General features: G+C 37.1%; 9 protein-coding genes and 1 pseudogene across 9 annotated transcripts; 4 read left to right on the forward strand and 6 right to left on the reverse strand.

Moving 5' to 3' along the window:
- Positions 1 to 913: 913 nt before the first annotated feature.
- Positions 914 to 1,389, reverse strand: LOC138927906 (histone H3). Its single transcript, XM_070283300.1, has one exon. The coding sequence runs from the start codon at positions 1,349 to 1,351 to the stop codon at positions 941 to 943; it is 411 nt and encodes a 136-aa protein (XP_070139401.1). The 5' UTR covers positions 1,352 to 1,389; the 3' UTR covers positions 914 to 940.
- Positions 1,390 to 1,641: 252 nt separating this feature from the next.
- Positions 1,642 to 1,953, forward strand: LOC121502466 (histone H4-like). Its single transcript, XM_041776096.2, has one exon. It carries the CDS (start codon positions 1,642 to 1,644, stop codon positions 1,951 to 1,953), a length of 312 nt encoding a protein of 103 aa, XP_041632030.1.
- Positions 1,954 to 3,184: 1,231 nt separating this feature from the next.
- Positions 3,185 to 3,624, reverse strand: LOC121502454 (histone H2A). The gene has a single exon (XM_041776082.2). It carries the CDS (start codon positions 3,605 to 3,607, stop codon positions 3,233 to 3,235), a length of 375 nt encoding a protein of 124 aa, XP_041632016.1. The 5' UTR covers positions 3,608 to 3,624; the 3' UTR covers positions 3,185 to 3,232.
- Positions 3,625 to 9,407: 5,783 nt separating this feature from the next.
- Positions 9,408 to 9,779, forward strand: LOC121502458 (histone H2B-like). Its single transcript, XM_041776087.2, has one exon. It carries the CDS (start codon positions 9,408 to 9,410, stop codon positions 9,777 to 9,779), a length of 372 nt encoding a protein of 123 aa, XP_041632021.1.
- A 463-nt stretch (positions 9,780 to 10,242) lies between these two features.
- LOC108085733 (histone H1-like) lies at positions 10,243 to 11,109 on the reverse strand. The gene has a single exon (XM_041776077.2). The coding sequence runs from the start codon at positions 11,067 to 11,069 to the stop codon at positions 10,320 to 10,322; it is 750 nt and encodes a 249-aa protein (XP_041632011.1). The 5' UTR covers positions 11,070 to 11,109; the 3' UTR covers positions 10,243 to 10,319.
- A 1,649-nt stretch (positions 11,110 to 12,758) lies between these two features.
- On the reverse strand, positions 12,759 to 13,233 carry LOC138927953 (histone H3-like; annotated as a pseudogene).
- A 253-nt stretch (positions 13,234 to 13,486) lies between these two features.
- Positions 13,487 to 13,798, forward strand: LOC121502465 (histone H4). Its single transcript, XM_041776095.2, has one exon. The coding sequence runs from the start codon at positions 13,487 to 13,489 to the stop codon at positions 13,796 to 13,798; it is 312 nt and encodes a 103-aa protein (XP_041632029.1).
- Positions 13,799 to 14,222: 424 nt separating this feature from the next.
- Positions 14,223 to 14,662, reverse strand: LOC121502456 (histone H2A). Its single transcript, XM_041776084.2, has one exon. It carries the CDS (start codon positions 14,643 to 14,645, stop codon positions 14,271 to 14,273), a length of 375 nt encoding a protein of 124 aa, XP_041632018.1. The 5' UTR covers positions 14,646 to 14,662; the 3' UTR covers positions 14,223 to 14,270.
- Positions 14,663 to 20,388: 5,726 nt separating this feature from the next.
- On the forward strand, positions 20,389 to 20,871 carry LOC108081065 (histone H2B). The gene has a single exon (XM_017176047.3). The coding sequence runs from the start codon at positions 20,433 to 20,435 to the stop codon at positions 20,802 to 20,804; it is 372 nt and encodes a 123-aa protein (XP_017031536.3). The 5' UTR covers positions 20,389 to 20,432; the 3' UTR covers positions 20,805 to 20,871.
- A 396-nt stretch (positions 20,872 to 21,267) lies between these two features.
- Positions 21,268 to 22,134, reverse strand: LOC108074133 (histone H1-like). The gene has a single exon (XM_070283258.1). It carries the CDS (start codon positions 22,092 to 22,094, stop codon positions 21,345 to 21,347), a length of 750 nt encoding a protein of 249 aa, XP_070139359.1. The 5' UTR covers positions 22,095 to 22,134; the 3' UTR covers positions 21,268 to 21,344.
- Between the last annotated feature and the right edge of the window lie 345 nt (positions 22,135 to 22,479).

Here is a 22,479-nt window from a genome sequence, read left to right on the forward strand (position 1 = left end):
GTCTTCATCCGGCTCGAAGGACCAAAATGAAAGAGCTCCAAAATAAATAAGAAGTCTTCATATGCTGAGTTTTTGTAAGAAACTGATTTTATTCCATTCAAACCCTAGCTTATATAGCTAACATGAGAATGTACATTGTAGATCTTAGTTCTAGACCCACGCATCGGACAGTTCCCGATCGTGGGAAGTATTTTAAGTGAGATAAGGGTGCATACTGTCAACCCGATAGCACATATCTTAAACAAACCCAGACCGCTCACAGGAGGTCATATTTCGGGTTACTTGTTACATAGGCTCAAGTGGCGGTTTCATATAGCTACGCACACAAGTGCTAGACGGTGCACTGTGGCCGAGATTTATTTAATGCTTAACAGATGCGTTCTTATCTATAACCGTGTTCATGTTTGAACACTTATATACCTTGCGTATATAGTTGATTTGAGGCACTTGGAGTTGGAATTCGATAATGAAACTTACACAGTATATTCTTTAAGTAACAAACTATTTTTTAAACCAAAAAAAATTTTGGTTTACATGTATATCCCCCTTAAGCTAATTAAAGTAAATATACTGGATTGTGTTTGATTAAAACCACATCAATTTGATCAAACACTGTACAATTTGGTTTTTCAATATACCTTTTTAATCTTTTAAAAATTCCCTGAATTAAAATAATATAAATGTCCCTACATTCCGTAGATACCAATAGAGTATCGCACTATCTAAATAATTGTAAATATTTGTATTTATATATTTTAGGATCGATCTCTGACTATAAGATATTTAACCATAAAAACGCAAAACCGGGAATGTTTTATTTGTAGTATGTAAATTATATATGAAAATGTATAATCTCTATTATAAAGATATTTGTGGTCCTGAAAAGGACCGATTTGTACAAAATGTATTGACGCTATTTGCTAGTCGAAGCAATCTCAACTTAAGCACGCTCGCCACGGATACGACGGGCCAGCTGGATGTCCTTGGGCATGATTGTGACTCGCTTGGCGTGGATGGCACACAAGTTGGTATCTTCAAAGAGACCAACCAGGTAGGCTTCGCTAGCTTCCTGCAGAGCCATCACGGCCGAGCTCTGGAAGCGCAGGTCAGTCTTGAAGTCCTGAGCGATTTCACGCACCAAGCGCTGGAAAGGCAGCTTGCGGATCAGCAGCTCGGTACTCTTCTGGTAGCGACGGATCTCACGCAGAGCCACAGTTCCGGGGCGATAGCGATGGGGCTTCTTCACACCACCGGTGGCTGGGGCACTCTTGCGAGCGGCCTTGGTTGCCAGTTGTTTGCGTGGCGCCTTGCCACCAGTCGATTTGCGAGCGGTCTGCTTGGTACGGGCCATTTTATATTCTTCTTATTTTCACTGTCTGTCCACTGTTTACTTCACGAGTCTGAAAACACAATAAACGAGCTGCGCATTGCCTACCCTCTTATATAGCAAAACGTGGAGGGTGGAAAAGAGAGAGCTAGTCGAAGCACATGCCATTTCGTTTGTCGAGCACAGAGCGAGAAGGCCATAGCGTTCGGGCTCGCTCGTGCAGAGCAGAGTTTAGGTATAAATAGGAGCGGCCGACGCGGCTTCTACATTAGTTCAGTGGTGACTTTCGAAGTGTAAAAATAAAATAGTGAAAAATGACTGGTCGCGGTAAAGGAGGTAAAGGCTTGGGAAAAGGTGGCGCCAAGCGTCATCGCACAGTGCTGCGTGATAACATCCAGGGTATCACAAAGCCAGCCATCCGTCGTCTGGCTCGGCGTGGCGGCGTGAAGCGCATTTCGGGACTCATTTACGAGGAAACCCGTGGTGTTCTGAAGGTGTTTTTGGAGAACGTGATCCGTGATGCCGTCACCTACACTGAACACGCCAAGAGGAAGACCGTCACAGCCATGGACGTCGTCTACGCCCTGAAGAGACAAGGCCGCACCCTGTACGGTTTCGGCGGTTAAAAAATCAGTACAGTCTGTACTTCTCAACAATCGGTCCTTTTCAGGACCACCACTTAATTTCATAAAAGAGAAAAATTATCAAGTTATATTTCGCATATATCTTAACATTGAATATTCTAGCCCAAGAATGGAAATATCTTTATTTGAATTGGTCGGGGTTTCCGTAGGAAGACAATCACATCTTTAGGTAGCGTAAACTGTCTTGCAATGACAATGTTCATTGTCCATGTCCTGGAATTTCTCTGGCGACTGTACTATTGGTTTCTGCATAGCGATAACCAAAAATATAAATATTATATGTATATTTTATATATACAAAATTTATTTATTATATAATTATTAATATTGTTTAAACTTAGCTAGGCATATTTGAAAATGTAAGTTTCTTTTAAAATAGTTTGGTCGTCCTGAAAAGGACGTTTGGGTTTGAGTTTGTTTTTATGTACAAGGTTGCTGGCACGCTTTTTGAACGCTTAAGCCTTCTCGGTCTTGTTTCGTTACTGGAATTTCTCTGGCGACTGTACTATTGGTTTCTGCATAGCGATAACCAAAAATATAAATATTATATGTATATTTTATATATATAAATTTATTTATTATATAATTATTAATATTGTTTAAACTTAGCTAGGCATATTTGAAAATGTAAGTTTCTTTTAAAATAGTTTGGTCGTCCTGAAAAGGACGTTTGGGTTTGAGTTTGTTTTTATGTACAAGGTTGCTGGCACGCTTTTTGAACGCTTAAGCCTTCTCGGTCTTGTTTCGTTACTGGAATTTCTCTGGCGACTGTACTATTGGTTTCTGCATAGCGATAACCAAAAATATAAATATTATATGTATATTTTATATATACAAAATTTATTTATTATATAATTATTAATATTGTTTAAACTTAGCTAGGCATATTTGAAAATGTAAGTTTCTTTTAAAATAGTTTGGTCGTCCTGAAAAGGACGTTTGGGTTTGAGTTTGTTTTTATGTACAAGGTTGCTGGCACGCTTTTTGAACGCTTAAGCCTTCTCGGTCTTGTTTCGTTACTGGAATTTCTCTGGCGACTGTACTATTGGTTTCTGCATAGCGATAACCAAAAATATAAATATTATATGTATATTTTATATATACAAAATTTATTTATTATATAATTATTAATATTGTTTAAACTTAGCTAGGCATATTTGAAAATGTAAGTTTCTTTTAAAATAGTTTGGTCGTCCTGAAAAGGACGTTTGGGTTTGAGTTTGTTTTTATGTACAAGGTTTCTGGCACGCTTTTTGAACGCTTAAGCCTTCTTCTCGGTCTTCTTGGGCAACAGAACAGCCTGGATGTTGGGCAACACACCTCCCTGGGCAATGGTGACGCCGGAGAGCAGCTTGTTCAACTCTTCGTCGTTGCGGATGGCCAGCTGCAGATGACGCGGGATGATCCTCGTCTTCTTGTTGTCACGAGCAGCATTGCCAGCCAACTCGAGAACCTCAGCGGCCAGATATTCCATCACGGCAGCCAGGTAAACTGGAGCGCCGGCACCGACGCGCTCGGCGTAGTTGCCCTTGCGGAGCAGACGATGGATACGGCCGACAGGGAACTGAAGTCCGGCACGGTTGGACCGGGACTTTGCCTTTCCCTTAACTTTGCCACCTTTTCCACGACCAGACATTTTCTCTTATTTCACTTTATTCACTGCACACACACGAAGAACGAATGTTGCCGGCTGCCCAGCTTGTCACGAATTTATACTTTTAGTTCTGCCTGTGCGTTCAGTTAGGGGTGGGTCGCCTTAGACCTGAAAACATTGCTTGAAAAAAAGTATAAGAGCGAACACCCAAGCCCGACTGCTATGAAAAGTGAGTTAATCGCAAAGTGAAGTGAAGTGAAAAAATAATGCCGCCTAAAACCAGTGGAAAGGCAGCCAAGAAGGCTTGACGGACAAGGAGTAGCAAAAAGTGAGCAAAACCTCTCAGAGGATCCTTAATTCAGATAGTGACTGAGAAAACAAAAGCGAAGTGAGTGAGACGGAAGACGTCGAAGTTAAAGCCGCCGAAAGGCAAATGGCTGCTTATGCAGCCGCAAACCACCAAACAACAGCAAATGTGAACATCAATAAACCAATGGAAAACGAACAAGAAAAAACAATAATAACAGAAACAACAAAAGCAAATAACCAACAACCAAACAAACAAGCAATAAGAAGTAACCAGCAACAACAACAAATAAACTATGATTTAATAGAAGTTATAACAAGCCAAACACAGCAACCACAACAACTGCAACAAAAAACACAAATTCAACAACCAAAACAACAACAACTAACCTACAACACAATCAAAGTGCTAAAACAACAACAAAAAACAACAAGTGCCTTAGGCAATTCCAGCACTAAAACAGTGCTAGGGAAGCGCCACAACAAATACAAAACAATGACTGATGCAAAAAAAGCATCTCTAAAAACAAAATCAAATAGTGAGGACTCTGAGTCTGAACCCACAGTCCATATAATGGAGGTGGATATTGAAAAAAAAACAAGCGCCGTTATGAGACGACGTCGGAAGACAGTGATGAAAATTACGACTCCAGTGACAGTGAAATGGACACTGAAAATGAGACTGTCCCAAATGAAGAGTTCGAGCTATTAAAAGAAGAACTTATAAAAATGAAAAGTGAAATACAACAACTACAGAACCAAAACCAAGAACTACAGAACCAGAACCAACAGCTACTCAAAGCAAACGAAAACAAAACCAGCAACAGCAACAACAATAACAACAACACCAAAAACAACAATAAAAACAAAAATGCCAAAAACAACAGAAGCAACAACAATAACAACAAAAATAGCAACAACGATACAACAAATTATTATCTGCCAATAGCAGACCAAGAAGAACCCTCAACCTCAAATGCATCGAAGCCACAGCCAAAGAAGACAACATCAACATCAGCTACAACACCAACAACGAACACAGCACCAGCCGAAGAAGAGAACCTGCAGAACCTGCCGGTAATTGTTATCTACAACTTAGATGCTAAGAAAATTAAAAACCTCATACCATTTAAGCACACCCTAAATATAATAAATAAAAATATTATCCATATTAAAACATATAAGCTAGAAAATCTAAATGCAGCAAAAAATATATTAACAAGCAACAAAGCACTGTACTTCACATACACGCCAAAACAATTAAAACCACACAACATTATAATTAAGAAAATACCCCCAGAAATATTTGACAAAAATGAGATTAAACAAGCTTTAAATGACATAGTACCTGAACTAGAAATACTAACAGTAGAGCCCTACAAAGAAAAATTTTGGCTAGTCACTATTAAAAAATCACAAAACATAAAAAACATATATAAAATAAAATATATACTAAATTGCAAGGTAGAAGTAGAAGGGTATAAACCCCATCCCAATCACATAAAACAATGCAAACGCTGCCAACGTTTCTCGCACGTAGCTAGCAACTGCAACATGCCGTATAGGTGTGTCTAATGCCTTGAGCCACACAGCCCAGGGCAATGCAAGGTCAAAAAACCAGAAAACAATGAAACACAAGCTTTAAAACCCAAATGTGTAAATTGTAAAGAAGAGCACACAGCAAACGCAAAAATATGTCCCTTCAGGAAAAGACTAGTCGAAAAATTAGCCGAAAAGAGAAAAAATAATGAAACAAAAACAAACAACCAAATCGTCAAAACAACCCAAATAAATAGAATAACCCCAAACAGATCTTTCTCCTCTCTATTCCCAACCAATAATAGCACTAACATAAACAACAACAACAATAATCAACAAAATAAAAACACACCTAAAACAACCATAACTACAATAAATGATGATACAAAGGAGGCCTTTGGAAAAGACCTAATCACGTGTATAGAAATAATGAAAAATACCTTATTGAACTATCCGAAAACAAACAATAGTGCTGACAAGAAACTAATAATACTAGAATTTATATATAACTTAAAGCATGAAATGCATTTTTCTAAACGTGAACGGACTAAAGCAACTGCGAAGAAGAGCAGAACTAAATGATTTTTTAAATAAATATAACCCGGATATCATGCACATAGCAGAACACCATCTACAAAATAACAACCAGGCCATGCTAAAAAACTACAAATTTATCAGACAAACCACGATCACAAAAAAACATAAAAAAGACAATATAGTAGCTATCTGCATAAAAAATAATATAAAATATCAGCAAATATACATTAAACAAACAGAAACAATGGAAGTTATAGCCCTGCAACTCTTCCACAATAACAAAAACATAATAATAGCAACCCTCTACAATAGACCTAAAGACCACCTAGAAACCAAAGACCTGGATCTAATCTACAATAGCCTCAAAAATATTCCAAGAATAAAGCAAATAATAATTGGATGCGATCTAAATGCGAAACATCCCACGTGGAATAAACCACATTACGATATAAAACACATAAACCAAGCAGGAAAAATACTACACAACTGGATTCTAAATAATCCAGACCTAATCATATGCACACCTGAAGAACCAACCCATCCCGGTAGGAAAAACAACACAACAATAGACCTGTTCATAACAACAACAACATCTTTTAACAACACAAATATTCATAATCCTGAATGCAAGGTGATAAAAGACTACCCGTCAGACCATCATGCAATACAAATAACAATCAACCACCTCAAACAAAATAGACTCATAAGAAACGAATCAAAAATCATCCACAATTTTAATAAAATCAACACAATAGCCCTAAATCATGCAATACTAAAAAATCTAGACACTATACCCAATAACAAAAACCAAAACATAGAAGAAATTGACAAACATATACAACAACTAACAGATGCAATAAAAACAGCCATAGACGATCCGAAAATCATACCAAAATATAAAATCAATCCAAATACAAACTGCATAGCACTAGAACTAGGAACAAAAAGCAAGCAACTTATACAGCAAAAAAAGAAATTAAGAAGACTGCTTCAACGTAAAATGCAAACCCTAACAATAAACCAAAAAAATCTTATAAAAAATAAAATACTAGAAATAAACAGACAACTAGATATTATAATAGAAATCAAAGAACTTGAAATAATTAGCAACCGCCTAAAAAATATTAAAACAAATAAAATAAACCATAAAATATTACAACAAACAAGCCCACACATAAGAACACAAAAACAACTACAAACAACCATCATACTAGATAACACAGAAAAACAAGAAATTGACTTCAACACAAATAGCACCCATCTAACAACAAATTTTGAAAAAATCAATGGATTAGCTTGGTCCTTTGAAAAAATACACAAACAAAACGACAACATGACACTAGCCAGTACATCACTAAGAAACCATAAAACAGAAATAGAAACATCAATAGCACAAATAACTGAAATAAATAGCACAATAACAAACTTTAATAACATCCAAACAGCAGACGGAGACTGGGAGACAACACAGCAACCCATATTCACAACTACAGAAAAACTTTTCAACATAATTAAAGAAAAAAATAATAAAAAATCTACAGGCCCAGATCTAACAAGCAATTATCTATTAAAGCATTTTAACATTCCGCTCATAAAACATATAAACAGGATTTTTAACCACTGCATAAATCACTCTTACTATCCAATAGAATGGAAAAACAGTAAAATTATACCAATCCAAAAACCAAAAACAGACCCACATTCACTAAAAAGTTATAGACCCATAGCCATCCTCTCAGCAAAAGGGATGCTACTGGAAAAAATAATAGCACAAAAAATCAAGGCACACCTAAAAGAAAAAAACATACTAAAAAACAATCAATATGGATTCAGAGAAAGTATCTCAATAAACCACGCACTTCTGGACGCAAATAAATTCATATTCGACAATATACACATAAAAAGAAGCACAATAGCATGCGCCTTAGATTTCGAAAAAGCATTCGATACAATATGGATTGATGGGCTAATCCATAAAATGAAAACACTAAAATTTGACAAAAACACATTAAAAATAACATCAAGCTACCTAAAAAATAGAACATTCTATGTAACAAGCCCAAACAATGAAAACTCAATCAGAAGAGACATAACGGCAGGAGTTCCCCAAGGATCAATCCTGGGACCGATCCTATATAACATATACCTGAATACGTAATAAATCAAAACACAACAGTTAGAATAATGAAACTAATATATGCAGATGACATATTAATACTAGGATCAGGAGCACGCATGACCAGTGTTGAAAATGAACTAAATAGCCACCTAGACAAGCTGTCTGAATATTTCGCCAAATGGCACCTTAAACTCAATACGAGCAAATGCATCTGCTGCACTCTCAAAGGCAGAAAACTAGAAAACCTATATAAAAACCACAGACACTACAAGCCAAAAATCTACATAAACAATAACATACCTATAAAACAAACAAAAGAAATAAAATACCTAGGAATCACATATGACACCCAATTAAACTTCAAAACACACATAAAAGAGATAATAAATAAAACAATAATAAAAACAAAATATATACAGCACATTTATAATATAAAAAATAACAATAAAATACTCAAAATAAAAACCCAAATATACAAAAAACTAATACAACCAACCCTCACCTATGGACATACAGCATGGATGAGCGTGAGCTCCAGAGAGATGCAGAAACTCAAAGTACTTGAAAGAAAAACACAGAAAAATATTAGGAGAACAATCAGTAACCACAAACCATAGATATATAAAAAACACAGAACTATACAAACTAACAAACATTAAGCCAATTGATGAACTAGCTTTTAAAACACTAGAAACATTCATAAACCTCAACAATATAGAACAATCACAAATACCGCCCAGATACCCACCAGAACTAGCCACCCCACATCATTTAGAGCACCTAAAACAAAAAGGCATAATATACGATCAAAATGACAAGCTTATCTATTATCGTAGAAAAAACTTATCAACCAACCCTAGAGACGGCCTATTATTCTAATAAAACAAAACAAATATATAAAACTAAAATCAAAATCACATATGTAAATGTCCCCATGTAAATACCTCCCTCCCCCTGTAAATATTACCCCCCCCCCCACTAGATAATAAGAAGAAACAACAACAACAAAATCAAAAAAGAACGACAGGGTTTTTCAAAGAATTTTTCCCAGTCACATACGCAACACAAATAATGACCATAAGTCTAAAACAAACAGTACAAACACGCAAGCAAAATATAATATAAACAAAACATAAAAAGTTTAGCACCTTGAAATGCAAATAGCGCGAGGCAAAATAGAAATCCAAGATCTCTGTAAACTAGCTTTAGTCCACCTAGTATTACGTATAAAATAAGTATGCAAACTGTATATCATTTAATCTGAATAAAGAACAACTTAAAACCGAAACCGACTGCTATGAAAAGTGAGTTAATCGCAAAGTGAAGTGAAGTGAAAAAATAATGCCGCCTAAAACCAGTGGAAAGGCAGCCAAGAAGGCTGGCAAGTCCCAGAAGAACATCACTAAGAACGACAAGAAGAAGAAGCGGAAGAGGAAGGAGAGCTATGCTATCTACATCTACAAGGTCCTGAAGCAGGTCCATCCCGACACTGGCATTTCCTCGAAGGCGATGAGCATTATGAACAGCTTTGTGAATGACATCTTCGAGCGCATTGCTGCCGAGGCTTCTCGTCTGGCGCACTACAACAAGCGCTCGACCATCACCAGTCGGGAAATTCAAACTGCTGTTCGTCTGCTCCTGCCCGGAGAGTTGGCAAAGCACGCCGTCAGTGAGGGAACCAAGGCTGTCACCAAGTACACCAGCTCCAAGTAAATTTCCCCGCGGATGCGGAGAAGCATTAAAAAGGCCCTTTTCAGGGCCACAAAAAGTTTTACCAAAGAATCTGAATTTTCAAAAGCCTAATTTTTCTTTAAATATATAAAGCTTCCATTTTAAAACCAAAAGCTGTCCTGTAAAATATAAAATCTATTTCGAATTAAAATTTTCCTGGAATAGTACAATTTAAATGTGACCCCTTTAAAAAATTTGGAAAAAAAAAGTAATTCTACCAAAAAATCGACTTAGATCGATATGCTGACCAAAAATTAATATGGTTTATAGGGTCGGACATGACTCTTGACTGCGATACGCAATTTTCCTCCGAAAATTAATTTATTAGTATTATTATTTATTATCAAATATATAAATACTTCTGGGTTTTAAAGGAAGCAGGAACACTATTTGTAATTTTAAAAAATTGATAATTTAGCTCTCTTTTAAAAAAGTTTTGTAGCCCTGAAAAGGGCTTGTTTAAATCAATTTCAAATTTCAGATTTCGAAATCTAAAATTGCCATAATTAAGATTATCTTAATTTACTTCTTCGACGCCGTGGTCTTGGCTTTCGGCTTCTTAGCGGTAGCCGGAGCAGTTGCTTTCTTCACTGCCTTCTTAGGCTGGGCGGACGCTGCTGCCTTGGCCTTCGGTGCCTTGGCTGCCTTTGGCTTCGCGGCGGCCGGCTTAGCCTTTGCTGCTGCTGGCTTTGCCTTTACGACTCCAGTTTTCTTGGCATCCTTGGTCTTTGCCTTCTCAGTTTTCTTCTTCTCGGCAGTCTTCTTGGTGGCAACGGCCTTCTTAGCCTTGGGTTTCTTGTCAGCAGCTCCGGCGGCTTTCTTTGCGGTGGCTCCGGCTTTCTTGGTGACTACCTTCTTGCTTTTGACTTTTTTCTCAGCAGCCGCAACCTTTGGCTTGAGCTCCTTTTTGGCAGAGGCCGACAGTTTGAAGGAACCAGACGCACCCTTTCCCTTTGTTTGGATCAGCTTTCCATTAGCCACTGCGGACTTCAAGTACTTCTTGATGAATGGAGCCAGTTTCTGGGCGTCGCATTTGTAGGTGGCAGTGATATATTTCTTGATTGCCAGAAGCGATGAGCCACCACGCTCCTTCAAGTTCTTGATGGAAGCATCCACCATTTGTTGAGTTGGCGGATGTGATGGTGGAACTGCTGCCTTCTTGGCCTTGGTAGCTCCTGAACCAGATGCCTTTTTGGCGGCCACCTTCTTCTCAACTGGCGCTGGTGGGGCAGCCACTGGGGACGCGGATGTTGCCACTGCAGAGTCGGACATTTTTGCTTCACTAATTATTTTCGAAAGCTAACGAAAAACACTTTTGTTTGTATAGAAATGGCGCGAGCGGTCTAGACCCGACGTCCCTCGTTGATATGAGAATCGAGGAGGAGAGCAGTATAACTATGTGTTTGGCAGCGCTCATTTACGTTGCCTATGTTTGATCGATGTGCAGTTTTAATTTCTTCTTTTCTCAATGTTATATTTTTAAATGGTAGAATGTTTTAATTATTTTAAGCACTTAAATGTTTCATAAAACATGTTTAGTTATTTTAATGTGAAATTATTGTTTGGATCATTTTGTAAAAGTGTCTGAAGTTCAAGATTTGCATTTTTGACCAAAGCATTTCGTGAAAAATCATCTGTTAAAATATTAAAATTTATGAATATTATGAATATTTTTTAGAAAGAGTGAAATTTGAACCTTTTACTTGCGGGAACACTCAAAATATTTTCGTTTTAAACAAATTATGGTATTTTTTGACCACTTTCAAATTGGCCCTTTCATACATAAATTGTCGGCTTTCTTGGTACTTTCGGGTATGGTTTTGGCTACCTAAAAAATATTAATATTTTAAAATATATTAGTTTTTGTCAATTTTGTAAAATAAATAGGACACATGTTTTAGTTAAAAAAAGATTAAACTGAATTTATGCATTTGTTTCTTGGAAATGGCCTATTATGTTCCCCATACAACGTTCATATTCGAGTTTTCTTGAGCACAGTACCCAAGGAGACGGGAAATTAAATCTTTTAAGCATTTAATTTGATGGATTTTTAGTTTATAAGTGTAATATTAATATCTTAAGAAAAATAGAAAAAACAAATAGATTTGTTTTTTATTACTTAAATAAAATGTTCAAATCAAGCAGTTTGAATACATTTATTTCGAACTTAATAACTTAAGTAAATATTTTATTTATTTATTTATTTATTATGAAATTAACGCGTAATTCAAATTGCGCGAAATTTTAGTTTAGCTATACCAACTTCAGGCCTTAAGGGGGGATATACATGTAAACGGTCAAAATGTAGACATTTTTCGTGAATTTTTTAATGTAGGAAATAATTTCCTAAGGAAAAATGTCATTTTCAGGTAATCAGATTTCACTTCCCACCCTCTTAAAAAATAGTAATATTCATTTGTATTACCCGCATTTAGGTTCAAATAGAAGATAATTTCATGCTAATCATAATAATTTTTATTCACTCCGATATGTTACATAGTTTTTTGTGAATCGTGCCCATAGCATAGGTAAAAATGCAAAAATTTTAAGCAGAGAAAAATACGCTTAACACTTATATACCTTGCGTATATAGTTGATTTGAGGCACTTGGAGTTGGAATTCGATAATGAAACTTACACAGTATATTCTTTAAGTAACAAACTATTTTTTTGGTTTTTTAATATACCTTTTTAATCTTTTAAAAATTCCCTGAATTAAAATAATATAAATGTCCCTACATTCCGTAGATACCAATAGAGTATCGCACTATCTAAATAATTGTAAATATTTGTATTTATATATTTTAAGATCGATCTCTGACTATAAGATATTTAACCATAAAAACGCAAAACCGGGAATGTTTTATTTGTAGTATATAAATTATATATGAAAATGTATAATCTCTATTATAAATATGTTTGTGGTCCTGAAAAGGACCGATTTGTACAAAATGTATTGACGCTATTTGCTAGTCGAAGCAATCTCAACTTAAGCACGCTCGCCACGGATACGACGGGCCAGCTGGATGTCCTTGGGCATGATTGTGACTCGCTTGGCGTGGATGGCACACAAGTTGGTATCTTCAAAGAGACCAACCAGGTAGGCCTCGCTAGCTTCCTGCAGAGCCATCACGGCCGAGCTCTGGAAGCGCAGGTCAGTCTTGAAGTCCTGAGCGATTTCACGCACCAAGCGCTGGAAAGGCAGCTTGCGGATCAGCAGCTCGGTACTCTTCTGGTAGCGACGGATCTCACGCAGAGCCACAGTTCCGGGGCGTTAGCGATGGGGCTTCTTCACACCACCGGTGGCTGGGGCACTCTTGCGAGCGGCCTTGGTTGCCAGTTGTTTGCGTGGCGCCTTGCCACCAGTCGATTTGCGAGCGGTCTGCTTGGTACGGGCCATTTTATATTCTTCTTATTTTCACTGTCTGTCCACTGTTTACTTCACGAGTCTGAAAACACAATAAACGAGCTGCGCATTGCCTACCCTCTTATATAGCAAAACGTGGAGGGTGGAAAAGAGAGAGCTAGTCGAAGCACATGCCATTTCGTTTGTCGAGCACAGAGCGAGAAGGCCATAGCGTTCGGGCTCGCTCGTGCAGAGCAGAGTTTAGGTATAAATAGGAGCGGCCGACGCGGCTTCTACATTAGTTCAGTGGTGACTTTCGAAGTGTAAAAATAAAATAGTGAAAAATGACTGGACGCGGTAAAGGAGGCAAAGGCTTGGGAAAAGGTGGCGCCAAGCGTCATCGCAAAGTGCTGCGTGATAACATCCAGGGTATCACAAAGCCAGCCATCCGTCGTCTGGCTCGGCGTGGCGGCGTGAAGCGCATTTCGGGACTCATTTACGAGGAAACCCGTGGTGTTCTGAAGGTGTTTTTGGAGAACGTGATCCGTGATGCCGTCACCTACACTGAACACGCCAAGAGGAAGACCGTCACAGCCATGGACGTCGTCTACGCCCTGAAGAGACAAGGCCGCACCCTGTACGGTTTCGGCGGTTAAAAAATCAGTACAGTCTGTACTTCTCAACAATCGGTCCTTTTCAGGACCACCACTTAATTTCATAAAAGAGAAAAATTATCAAGTTATATTTCGCATATATCTTAACATTGAATATTCTAGCCCAAGAATGGAAATATCTTTATTTGAATTGGTCGGGGTTTCCGTAGGAAGACAATCACATCTTTAGGTAGCGTAAACTGTCTTGCAATGACAATGTTCATTGTCCATGTCCTGGAATTTCTCTGACGACTGTACTATTGGTTTCTGCATAGCGATAACCAAAAATATAAATATTATATGTATATTATATATATATAAATTTATTTATTATATAATTATTAATATTGTTTAAACTTAGCTAGGCATATTTGAAAATGTAAGTTTCTTTTAAAATAGTTTGGTCGTCCTGAAAAGGACGTTTGGGTTTGAGTTTGTTTTTATGTACAAGGTTTCTGGCACGCTTTTTGAACGCTTAAGCCTTCTTCTCGGTCTTCTTGGGCAACAGAACAGCCTGGATGTTGGGCAACACACCTCCCTGGGCAATGGTGACGCCGGAGAGCAGCTTGTTCAACTCTTCGTCGTTGCGGATGGCCAGCTGCAGATGACGCGGGATGATCCTCGTCTTCTTGTTGTCACGAGCAGCATTGCCAGCCAACTCGAGAACCTCAGCGGCCAGATATTCCATCACGGCAGCAAGGTAAACTGGAGCGCCGGCACCGACGCGCTCGGCGTAGTTGCCCTTGCGGAGCAGACGATGGATACGGCCGACAGGGAACTGAAGTCCGGCACGGTTGGACCGGGACTTTGCCTTTCCCTTAACTTTGCCACCTTTTCCACGACCAGACATTTTCTCTTATTTCACTTTATTCACTGCACACACACGAAGAACGAATGTTGCCGGCTGCCCAGCTTGTCACGAATTTATACTTTTAGTTCTGCCTGTGCGTTCAGTTAGGGGTGGGTCGCCTTAGACCTGAAAACATTGCTTGAAAAAAAGTATAAGAGCGAACACCCAAGCCCGACTGCTATGAAAAGTGAGTTAATCGCAAAGTGAAGTGAAGTGAAAAAATAATGCCGCCTAAAACCAGTGGAAAGGCAGCCAAGAAGGCTTGACGGACAAGGAGTAGCAAAAAGTGAGCAAAACCTCTCAGAGGATCCTTAATTCAGATAGTGACTGAGAAAACAAAAGCGAAGTGAGTGAGACGGAAGACGTCGAAGTTAAAGCCGCCGAAAGGCAAATGGCTGCTTATGCAGCCGCAAACCACCAAACAACAGCAAATGTGAACATCAATAAACCAATGGAAAACGAACAAGAAAAAACAATAATAACAGAAACAACAAAAGCAAATAACCAACAACCAAACAAACAAGCAATAAGAAGTAACCAGCAACAACAACAAATAAACTATGATTTAATAGAAGTTATAACAAGCCAAACACAGCAACCACAACAACTGCAACAAAAAACACAAATTCAACAACCAAAACAACAACAACTAACCTACAACACAATCAAAGTGCTAAAACAACAACAAAAAACAACAAGTGCCTTAGGCAATTCCAGCACTAAAACAGTGCTAGGGAAGCGCCACAACAAATACAAAACAATGACTGATGCAAAAAAAGCATCTCTAAAAACAAAATCAAATAGTGAGGACTCTGAGTCTGAACCCACAGTCCATATAATGGAGGTGGATATTGAAACAAACAAGCGCCGTTATGAGACGACGTCGGAAGACAGTGATGAAAATTACGACTCCAGTGACAGTGAAATGGACACTGAAAATGAGACTGTCCCAAATAAAGAGTTCGAGCTATTAAAAGAAGAACTTATAAAAATGAAAAGTGAAATACAACAACTACAGAACCAAAACCAAGAACTACAGAACCAGAACCAACAGCTACTCAAAGCAAACGAAAACAAAACCAGCAACAGCAACAACAATAACAACAACACCAAAAACAACAATAAAAACAAAAATGCCAAAAACAACAGAAGCAACAACAATAACAACAAAAATAGCAACAACGATACAACAAATTATTATCTGCCAATAGCAGACCAAGAAGAACCCTCAACCTCAAATGCATCGAAGCCACAGCCAAAGAAGACAACATCAACATCAGCTACAACACCAACAACGAACACAGCACCAGCCGAAGAAGAGAACCTGCAGAACCTGCCGGTAATTGTTATCTACAACTTAGATGCTAAGAAAATTAAAAACCTCATACCATTTAAGCACACCCTAAATATAATAAATAAAAATATTATCCATATTAAAACATATAAGCTAGAAAATCTAAATGCAGCAAAAAATATATTAACAAGCAACAAAGCACTGTACTTCACATACACGCCAAAACAATTAAAACCACACAACATTATAATTAAGAAAATACCCCCAGAAATATTTGACAAAAATGAGATTAAACAAGCTTTAAATGACATAGTACCTGAACTAGAAATACTAACAGTAGAGCCCTACAAAGAAAAATTTTGGCTAGTCACTATTAAAAAATCACAAAACATAAAAAACATATATAAAATAAAATATATACTAAATTGCAAGGTAGAAGTAGAAGGGTATAAACCCCATCCCAATCACATAAAACAATGCAAACGCTGCCAACGTTTCTCGCACGTAGCTAGCAACTGCAACATGCCGTATAGGTGTGTCAAATGCCTTGAGCCACACAGCCCAGGGCAATGCAAGGTCAAAAAACCAGAAAACAATGAAACACAAGCTTTAAAACCCAAATGTGTAAATTGTAAAGAAGAGCACACAGCAAACGCAAAAATATGTCCCTTCAGGAAAAGACTAGTCGAAAAATTAGCCGAAAAGAGAAAAAATAATGAAACAAAAACAAACAACCAAATCGTCAAAACAACCCAAATAAATAGAATAACCCCAAACAGATCTTTCTCCTCTCTATTCCCAACCAATAATAGCACTATAATAAACAACAACAACAATAATCAACAAAATAAAAACACACCTAAAGCAACCATAACTACAATAAATGATGATACAAAGGAGGCCTTTGGAAAAGACCTAATCACGTGTATAGAAATAATGAAAAATACCTTATTGAACTATCCGAAAACAAACAATAGTGCTGACAAGAAACTAATAATACTAGAATTTATATATAACTTAAAGCATGAAATGCATTTTTCTAAACGTGAACGGACTAAAGCAACTGCGAAGAAGAGCAGAACTAAATGATTTTTTAAATAAATATAACCCGGATATCATGCACATAGCAGAACACCATCTACAAAATAACAACCAGGCCATGCTAAAAAACTACAAATTTATCAGACAAACCACGATCACAAAAAAACATAAAAAAGACAATATAGTAGCTATCTGCATAAAAAATAATATAAAATATCTGCAAATATACATTAAACAAACAGAAACAATGGAAGTTATAGCCCTGCAACTCTTCCACAATAACAAAAACATAATAATAGCAACCCTCTACAATAGACCTAAAGACCACCTAGAAACCAAAGACCTGGATCTAATCTACAATAGCCTCAAAAATATTCCAAGAATAAAGCAAATAATAATTGGATGCGATCTAAATGCGAAACATCCCACGTGGAATAAACCACATTACGATATAAAACACATAAACCAAGCAGGAAAAATACTACACAACTGGATTCTAAATAATCCAGACCTAATGATATGCACACCTGAAGAACCAACCCATCCCGGTAGGAAAAACAACACAACAATAGACCTGTTCATAACAACAACAACATCTTTTAACAACACAAGACAACACAGACCATCATGCAATACAAATAACAATCAACCACCTCAAACAAAATAGACTCATAAGAAACGAATCAAAAATCATCCACAATTTTATTAAAATCAACACAATAGCCCTAAATCATGCAATACTAAAAAATCTAGACACTATACCCAATAACAAAAACCAAAACATAGAAGAAATTGACAAACATATACAACAACTAACAGATGCAATAAAAACAGCCATAGACGATCCGAAAATCATACCAAAATATAAAATCAATCCAAATACAAACTGCATAGCACTAGAACTAGGAACAAAAAGCAAGCAACTTATACAGCAAAAAAAGAAATTAAGAAGACTGCTACAACGTAAAATGCAAACCCTAACAATAAACCAAAAAAATCTTATAAAAAATAAAATACTAGAAATAAACAGACAACTAGATATTATAATAGAAAACAAAGAACTTGAAATAATTAGCAACCGCCTAAAAAATATTAAAACAAATAAAATAAACCATAAAATATTACAACAAACAAGCCCACACATAAGAACACAAAAACAACTACAAACAACCATCATACTAGATAACACAGAAAAACAAGAAATTGACTTCAACACAAATAGCACCCATCTAACAACAAATTTTGAAAAAATCAATGGATTAGCTTGGTCCTTTGAAAAAATACACAAACAAAACGACAACATGACACTAGCCAGTACATCACTAAGAAACCATAAAACAGAAATAGAAACATCAATAGCACAAATAACTGAAATAAATAGCACAATAACAAACTTTAATAACATCCAAACAGCAGACGGAGACTGGGAGACAACACAGCAACCCATATTCACAACTACAGAAAAACTTTTCAACATAATTAAAGAAAAAAATAATAAAAAAACTACAGGCCCAGATCTAACAAGCAATTATCTATTAAAGCATTTTAACATTCCGCTCATAAAACATATAAACAGGATTTTTAACCACTGCATAAATCACTCTTACTATCCAATAGAATGGAAAAACAGTAAAATTATACCAATCCAAAAACCAAAAACAGACCCACATTCACTAAAAAGTTATAGACCCATAGCCATCCTCTCAGCAATAGGCATGCTACTGGAAAAAATAATAGCACAAAAAATCAAGGCACACCTAAAAGAAAAAAACATACTAAAAAACAATCAATATGGATTCAGAGAAAGTATCTCAATAAACCACGCACTTCTGGACGCAAATAAATTCATATTCGACAATATACACATAAAAAGAAGCACAATAGCATGCGCCTTAGATTTCGAAAAAGCATTCGATACAATATGGATTGATGGGCTAATCCATAAAATGAAAACACTAAAATTTGACAAAAACACATTAAAAATAACATCAAGCTACCTAAAAAATAGAACATTCTATGTAACAAGCCCAAACAATAAAAACTCAATCAGAAGAGACATAACGGCAGGAGTTCCCCAAGGATCAATCCTGGGACCGATCCTATATAACATATACCTGCACGACATCCCTGAATACGTAATAAATCAAAACACAATAGTTAGAATAATGAAACTAATATATGCAGATGACATATTAATACTAGGATCAGGAGCACGCATGACCAGTGTTGAAAATGAACTAAATAGCCACCTAGACAAGCTGTCTGAATATTTCGCCAAATGGCACCTTAAACTCAACACGAGCAAATGCATCTGCTGCACTCTCAAAGGCAGAAAACTAGAAAACCTATATAAAAACCACAGACACTACAAAAATCTACATAAACAATAACATACCTATAAAACAAACAAAAGAAATAAAATACCTAGGAATCACATATGACACCCAATTAAACTTCAAAACACACATAAAAGAGATAATAAATAAAACAATAATAAAAACAAAATATATACAGCACATTTATAATATAAAAAATAACAATAAAATACTCAAAATAAAAACCCAAATATACAAAAAACTAATACAACCAACCCTCACCTATGGACATACAGCATGGATGAGCGTGAGCTCCAGAGAGATGCAGAAACTCAAAGTACTTAAAAGAAAGACAATTAGAAAAATATTAGGAGAACAATCAGTAACCACAAACCATAGATATATAAAAAACACAGAACTATACAAACTAACAAACATTAAGCCAATTGATGAACTAGCTTTTAAAACACTAGAAACATTCATAAACCTCAACAATATAGAACAATCACAAATACCGCCCAGATACCCACCAGAACTAGCCACCCCACATCATTTAGAGCACCTAAAACAAAAAGGCATAATATACGATCAAAATGACAAGCTTATCTATTATCGTGGAAAAAACTTATCAACCAACCCTAGAGACGGCCTATTATTCTAATAAAACAAAACAAATATATAAAACTAAAATCAAAATCACATATGTAAATGTCCCCATGTAAATACCTCCCTCCCCCCTCCCCCTGTAAATATTACCACCCCCCCCCCCCACTAGATAATAAGAAGAAACAACAACAACAAAATCAAAAAAGAACGACAGGGTTTTTCAAAGAATTTTTCCCAGTCACATACGCAACACAAATAATGACCATAAGTCTAAAACAAACAGTACAAACACGCAAGCAAAATATAATATAAACAAAACATAAAAAGTCTAGCACCTTGAAATGCAAATAGCGCGAGGCAAAATAGAAATCCAAGATCTCTGTAAACTAGCTTTAGTCCACCTAGTATTACGTATAAAATAAGTATGCAAACTGTATATCATTTAATCTGAATAAAGGACAACTTAAAACCGAAACCGACTGCTATGAAAAGTGAGTTAATCGCAAAGTGAAGTGAAGTAAAATAAAAATAATGCCGCCTAAAACCAGTGGAAAGGCAGCCAAGAAGGCTGGCAAGGCCCAGAAGAACATCACTAAGAACGACAAGAAGAAGAAGCGGAAGAGGAAGGAGAGCTATGCTATCTACATCTACAAGGTCCTGAAGCAGGTCCATCCCGACACTGGAATTTCCTCGAAGGCGATGAGCATCATGAACAGCTTTGTGAATGACATCTTCGAGCGCATTGCTGCCGAGGCTTCTCGTCTGGCGCACTACAACAAGCGCTCGACCATCACCAGTCGGGAAATCCAAACTGCTGTTCGTCTGCTCCTGCCCGGAGAGTTGGCAAAGCACGCCGTCAGTGAGGGAACCAAGGCTGTCACCAAGTACACCAGCTCCAAGTAAATTTCCCCGCGGATGCGGAGAAGCATTAAAAAGGCCCTTTTCAGGGCCACAAAAAGTTTTACCAAAGAATCTGAATTTTCAAAAGCCTAATTTTTCTTTAAATATATAAAGCTTCCATTTTAAAACCAAAAGCTGTCCTGTAAAATATAAAATCTATTTCGAATTAAAATTTTCCTGGAATAGTACAATTTAAATGTGACCCCTTTAAAAAATTTGGAAAAAAAAAGTAATTCTACCAAAAAATCGACTTAGATCGATATGCTGACCAAAAATTAATATGGTTTATAGGGTCGGACATGACTCTTGACTGCGATACGCAATTTTCCTCCGAAAATTAATTTATTAGTATTATTATTTATTATCAAATATATAAATACTTCTGGGTTTTAAAGGAAGCAGGAACACTATTTGTAATTTTAAAAAATTGATAATTTAGCTCTCTTTTAAAAAAGTTTTGTAGCCCTGAAAAGGGCTTGTTTAAATCAATTTCAAATTTCAGATTTCGAAATCTAAAATTGCCATAATTAAGATTATCTTAATTTACTTCTTCGACGCCGTGGTCTTGGCTTTCGGCTTCTTAGCGGTAGCCGGAGCAGTTGCTTTCTTCACTGCCTTCTTAGGCTGGGCGGACGCTGCTGCCTTGGCCTTCGGTGCCTTGGCTGCCTTTGGCTTCGCGGCGGCCGGCTTAGCCTTTGCTGCTGCTGGCTTTGCCTTTACGACTCCAGTTTTCTTGGCATCCTTGGCCTTTGCCTTCTCAGTTTTCTTCTTCTCGGCAGTCTTCTTGGTGGCAACGGCCTTCTTAGCCTTGGGTTTCTTGTCAGCAGCTCCGGCGGCTTTCTTTGCGGTGGCTCCGGCTTTCTTGGTGACTACCTTCTTGCTTTTGACTTTTTTCTCAGCAGCCGCAACCTTTGGCTTGGGCTCCTTTTTGGCAGAGGCCGACAGTTTGAAGGAACCAGACGCACCCTTTCCCTTTGTTTGGATCAGCTTTCCATTAGCCACTGCGGACTTCAAGTACTTCTTGATGAATGGAGCCAGTTTCTGGGCGTCGCATTTGTAGGTGGCAGTGATATATTTCTTGATTGCCAGAAGCGATGAGCCACCACGCTCCTTCAAGTTCTTGATGGAAGCATCCACCATTTGTTGAGTTGGCGGATGTGATGGTGGAACTGCTGCCTTCTTGGCCTTGGTAGCTCCTGAACCAGATGCCTTTTTGGCGGCCACCTTCTTCTCAACTGGCGCTGGTGGGGCAGCCACTGGGGACGCGGATGTTGCCACTGCAGAGTCGGACATTTTTGCTTCACTAATTATTTTCGAAAGCTAACGAAAAACACTTTTGTTTGTATAGAAATGGCGCGAGCGGTCTAGACCCGACGTCCCTCGTTGATATGAGAATCGAGGAGGAGAGCAGTATAACTATATGTTTGGCAGCGCTCATTTACGTTGCCTATGTTTGATCGATGTGCAGTTTTATTTTCTTCTTTTCTCAATGTTATATTTTTAAATGGTAGAATGTTTTAATTATTTTAAGCACTTAAATGTTTCATAAAACATGTTTAGTTATTTTAATGTGAAATTATTCTTTGGATCATTTTGTAAAAGTGTCTGGAGTTCAAGATTTGCATTTTTGACCAAAGCATTTCGTGAAAAATCATCTGTTAAAATATTAAAATTTATG

This window comes from Drosophila kikkawai, chromosome 2L, assembly GCF_030179895.1.
Source record: "Drosophila kikkawai strain 14028-0561.14 chromosome 2L, DkikHiC1v2, whole genome shotgun sequence".
In the NCBI taxonomy this organism is placed as follows: domain Eukaryota; kingdom Metazoa; phylum Arthropoda; class Insecta; order Diptera; family Drosophilidae; genus Drosophila; species Drosophila kikkawai.

What these genes read in the sequence shown, in the direction of transcription:
- LOC121502466 (XM_041776096.2), top strand. Translation starts at nt 1,642, where the DNA reads ATGACTGGTCGCGGTAAAGGAGGTAAAGGCTTGGGAAAAGGTGGCGCC.
- LOC121502454 (XM_041776082.2), bottom strand. Translation starts at nt 3,607, where the DNA reads ATGTCTGGTCGTGGAAAAGGTGGCAAAGTTAAGGGAAAGGCAAAGTCC.
- LOC138927906 (XM_070283300.1), bottom strand. Translation starts at nt 1,351, where the DNA reads ATGGCCCGTACCAAGCAGACCGCTCGCAAATCGACTGGTGGCAAGGCG.
- LOC121502458 (XM_041776087.2), top strand. Translation starts at nt 9,408, where the DNA reads ATGCCGCCTAAAACCAGTGGAAAGGCAGCCAAGAAGGCTGGCAAGTCC.
- LOC121502465 (XM_041776095.2), top strand. Translation starts at nt 13,487, where the DNA reads ATGACTGGACGCGGTAAAGGAGGCAAAGGCTTGGGAAAAGGTGGCGCC.
- LOC108085733 (XM_041776077.2), bottom strand. Translation starts at nt 11,069, where the DNA reads ATGTCCGACTCTGCAGTGGCAACATCCGCGTCCCCAGTGGCTGCCCCA.
- LOC108074133 (XM_070283258.1), bottom strand. Translation starts at nt 22,094, where the DNA reads ATGTCCGACTCTGCAGTGGCAACATCCGCGTCCCCAGTGGCTGCCCCA.
- LOC108081065 (XM_017176047.3), top strand. Translation starts at nt 20,433, where the DNA reads ATGCCGCCTAAAACCAGTGGAAAGGCAGCCAAGAAGGCTGGCAAGGCC.
- LOC121502456 (XM_041776084.2), bottom strand. Translation starts at nt 14,645, where the DNA reads ATGTCTGGTCGTGGAAAAGGTGGCAAAGTTAAGGGAAAGGCAAAGTCC.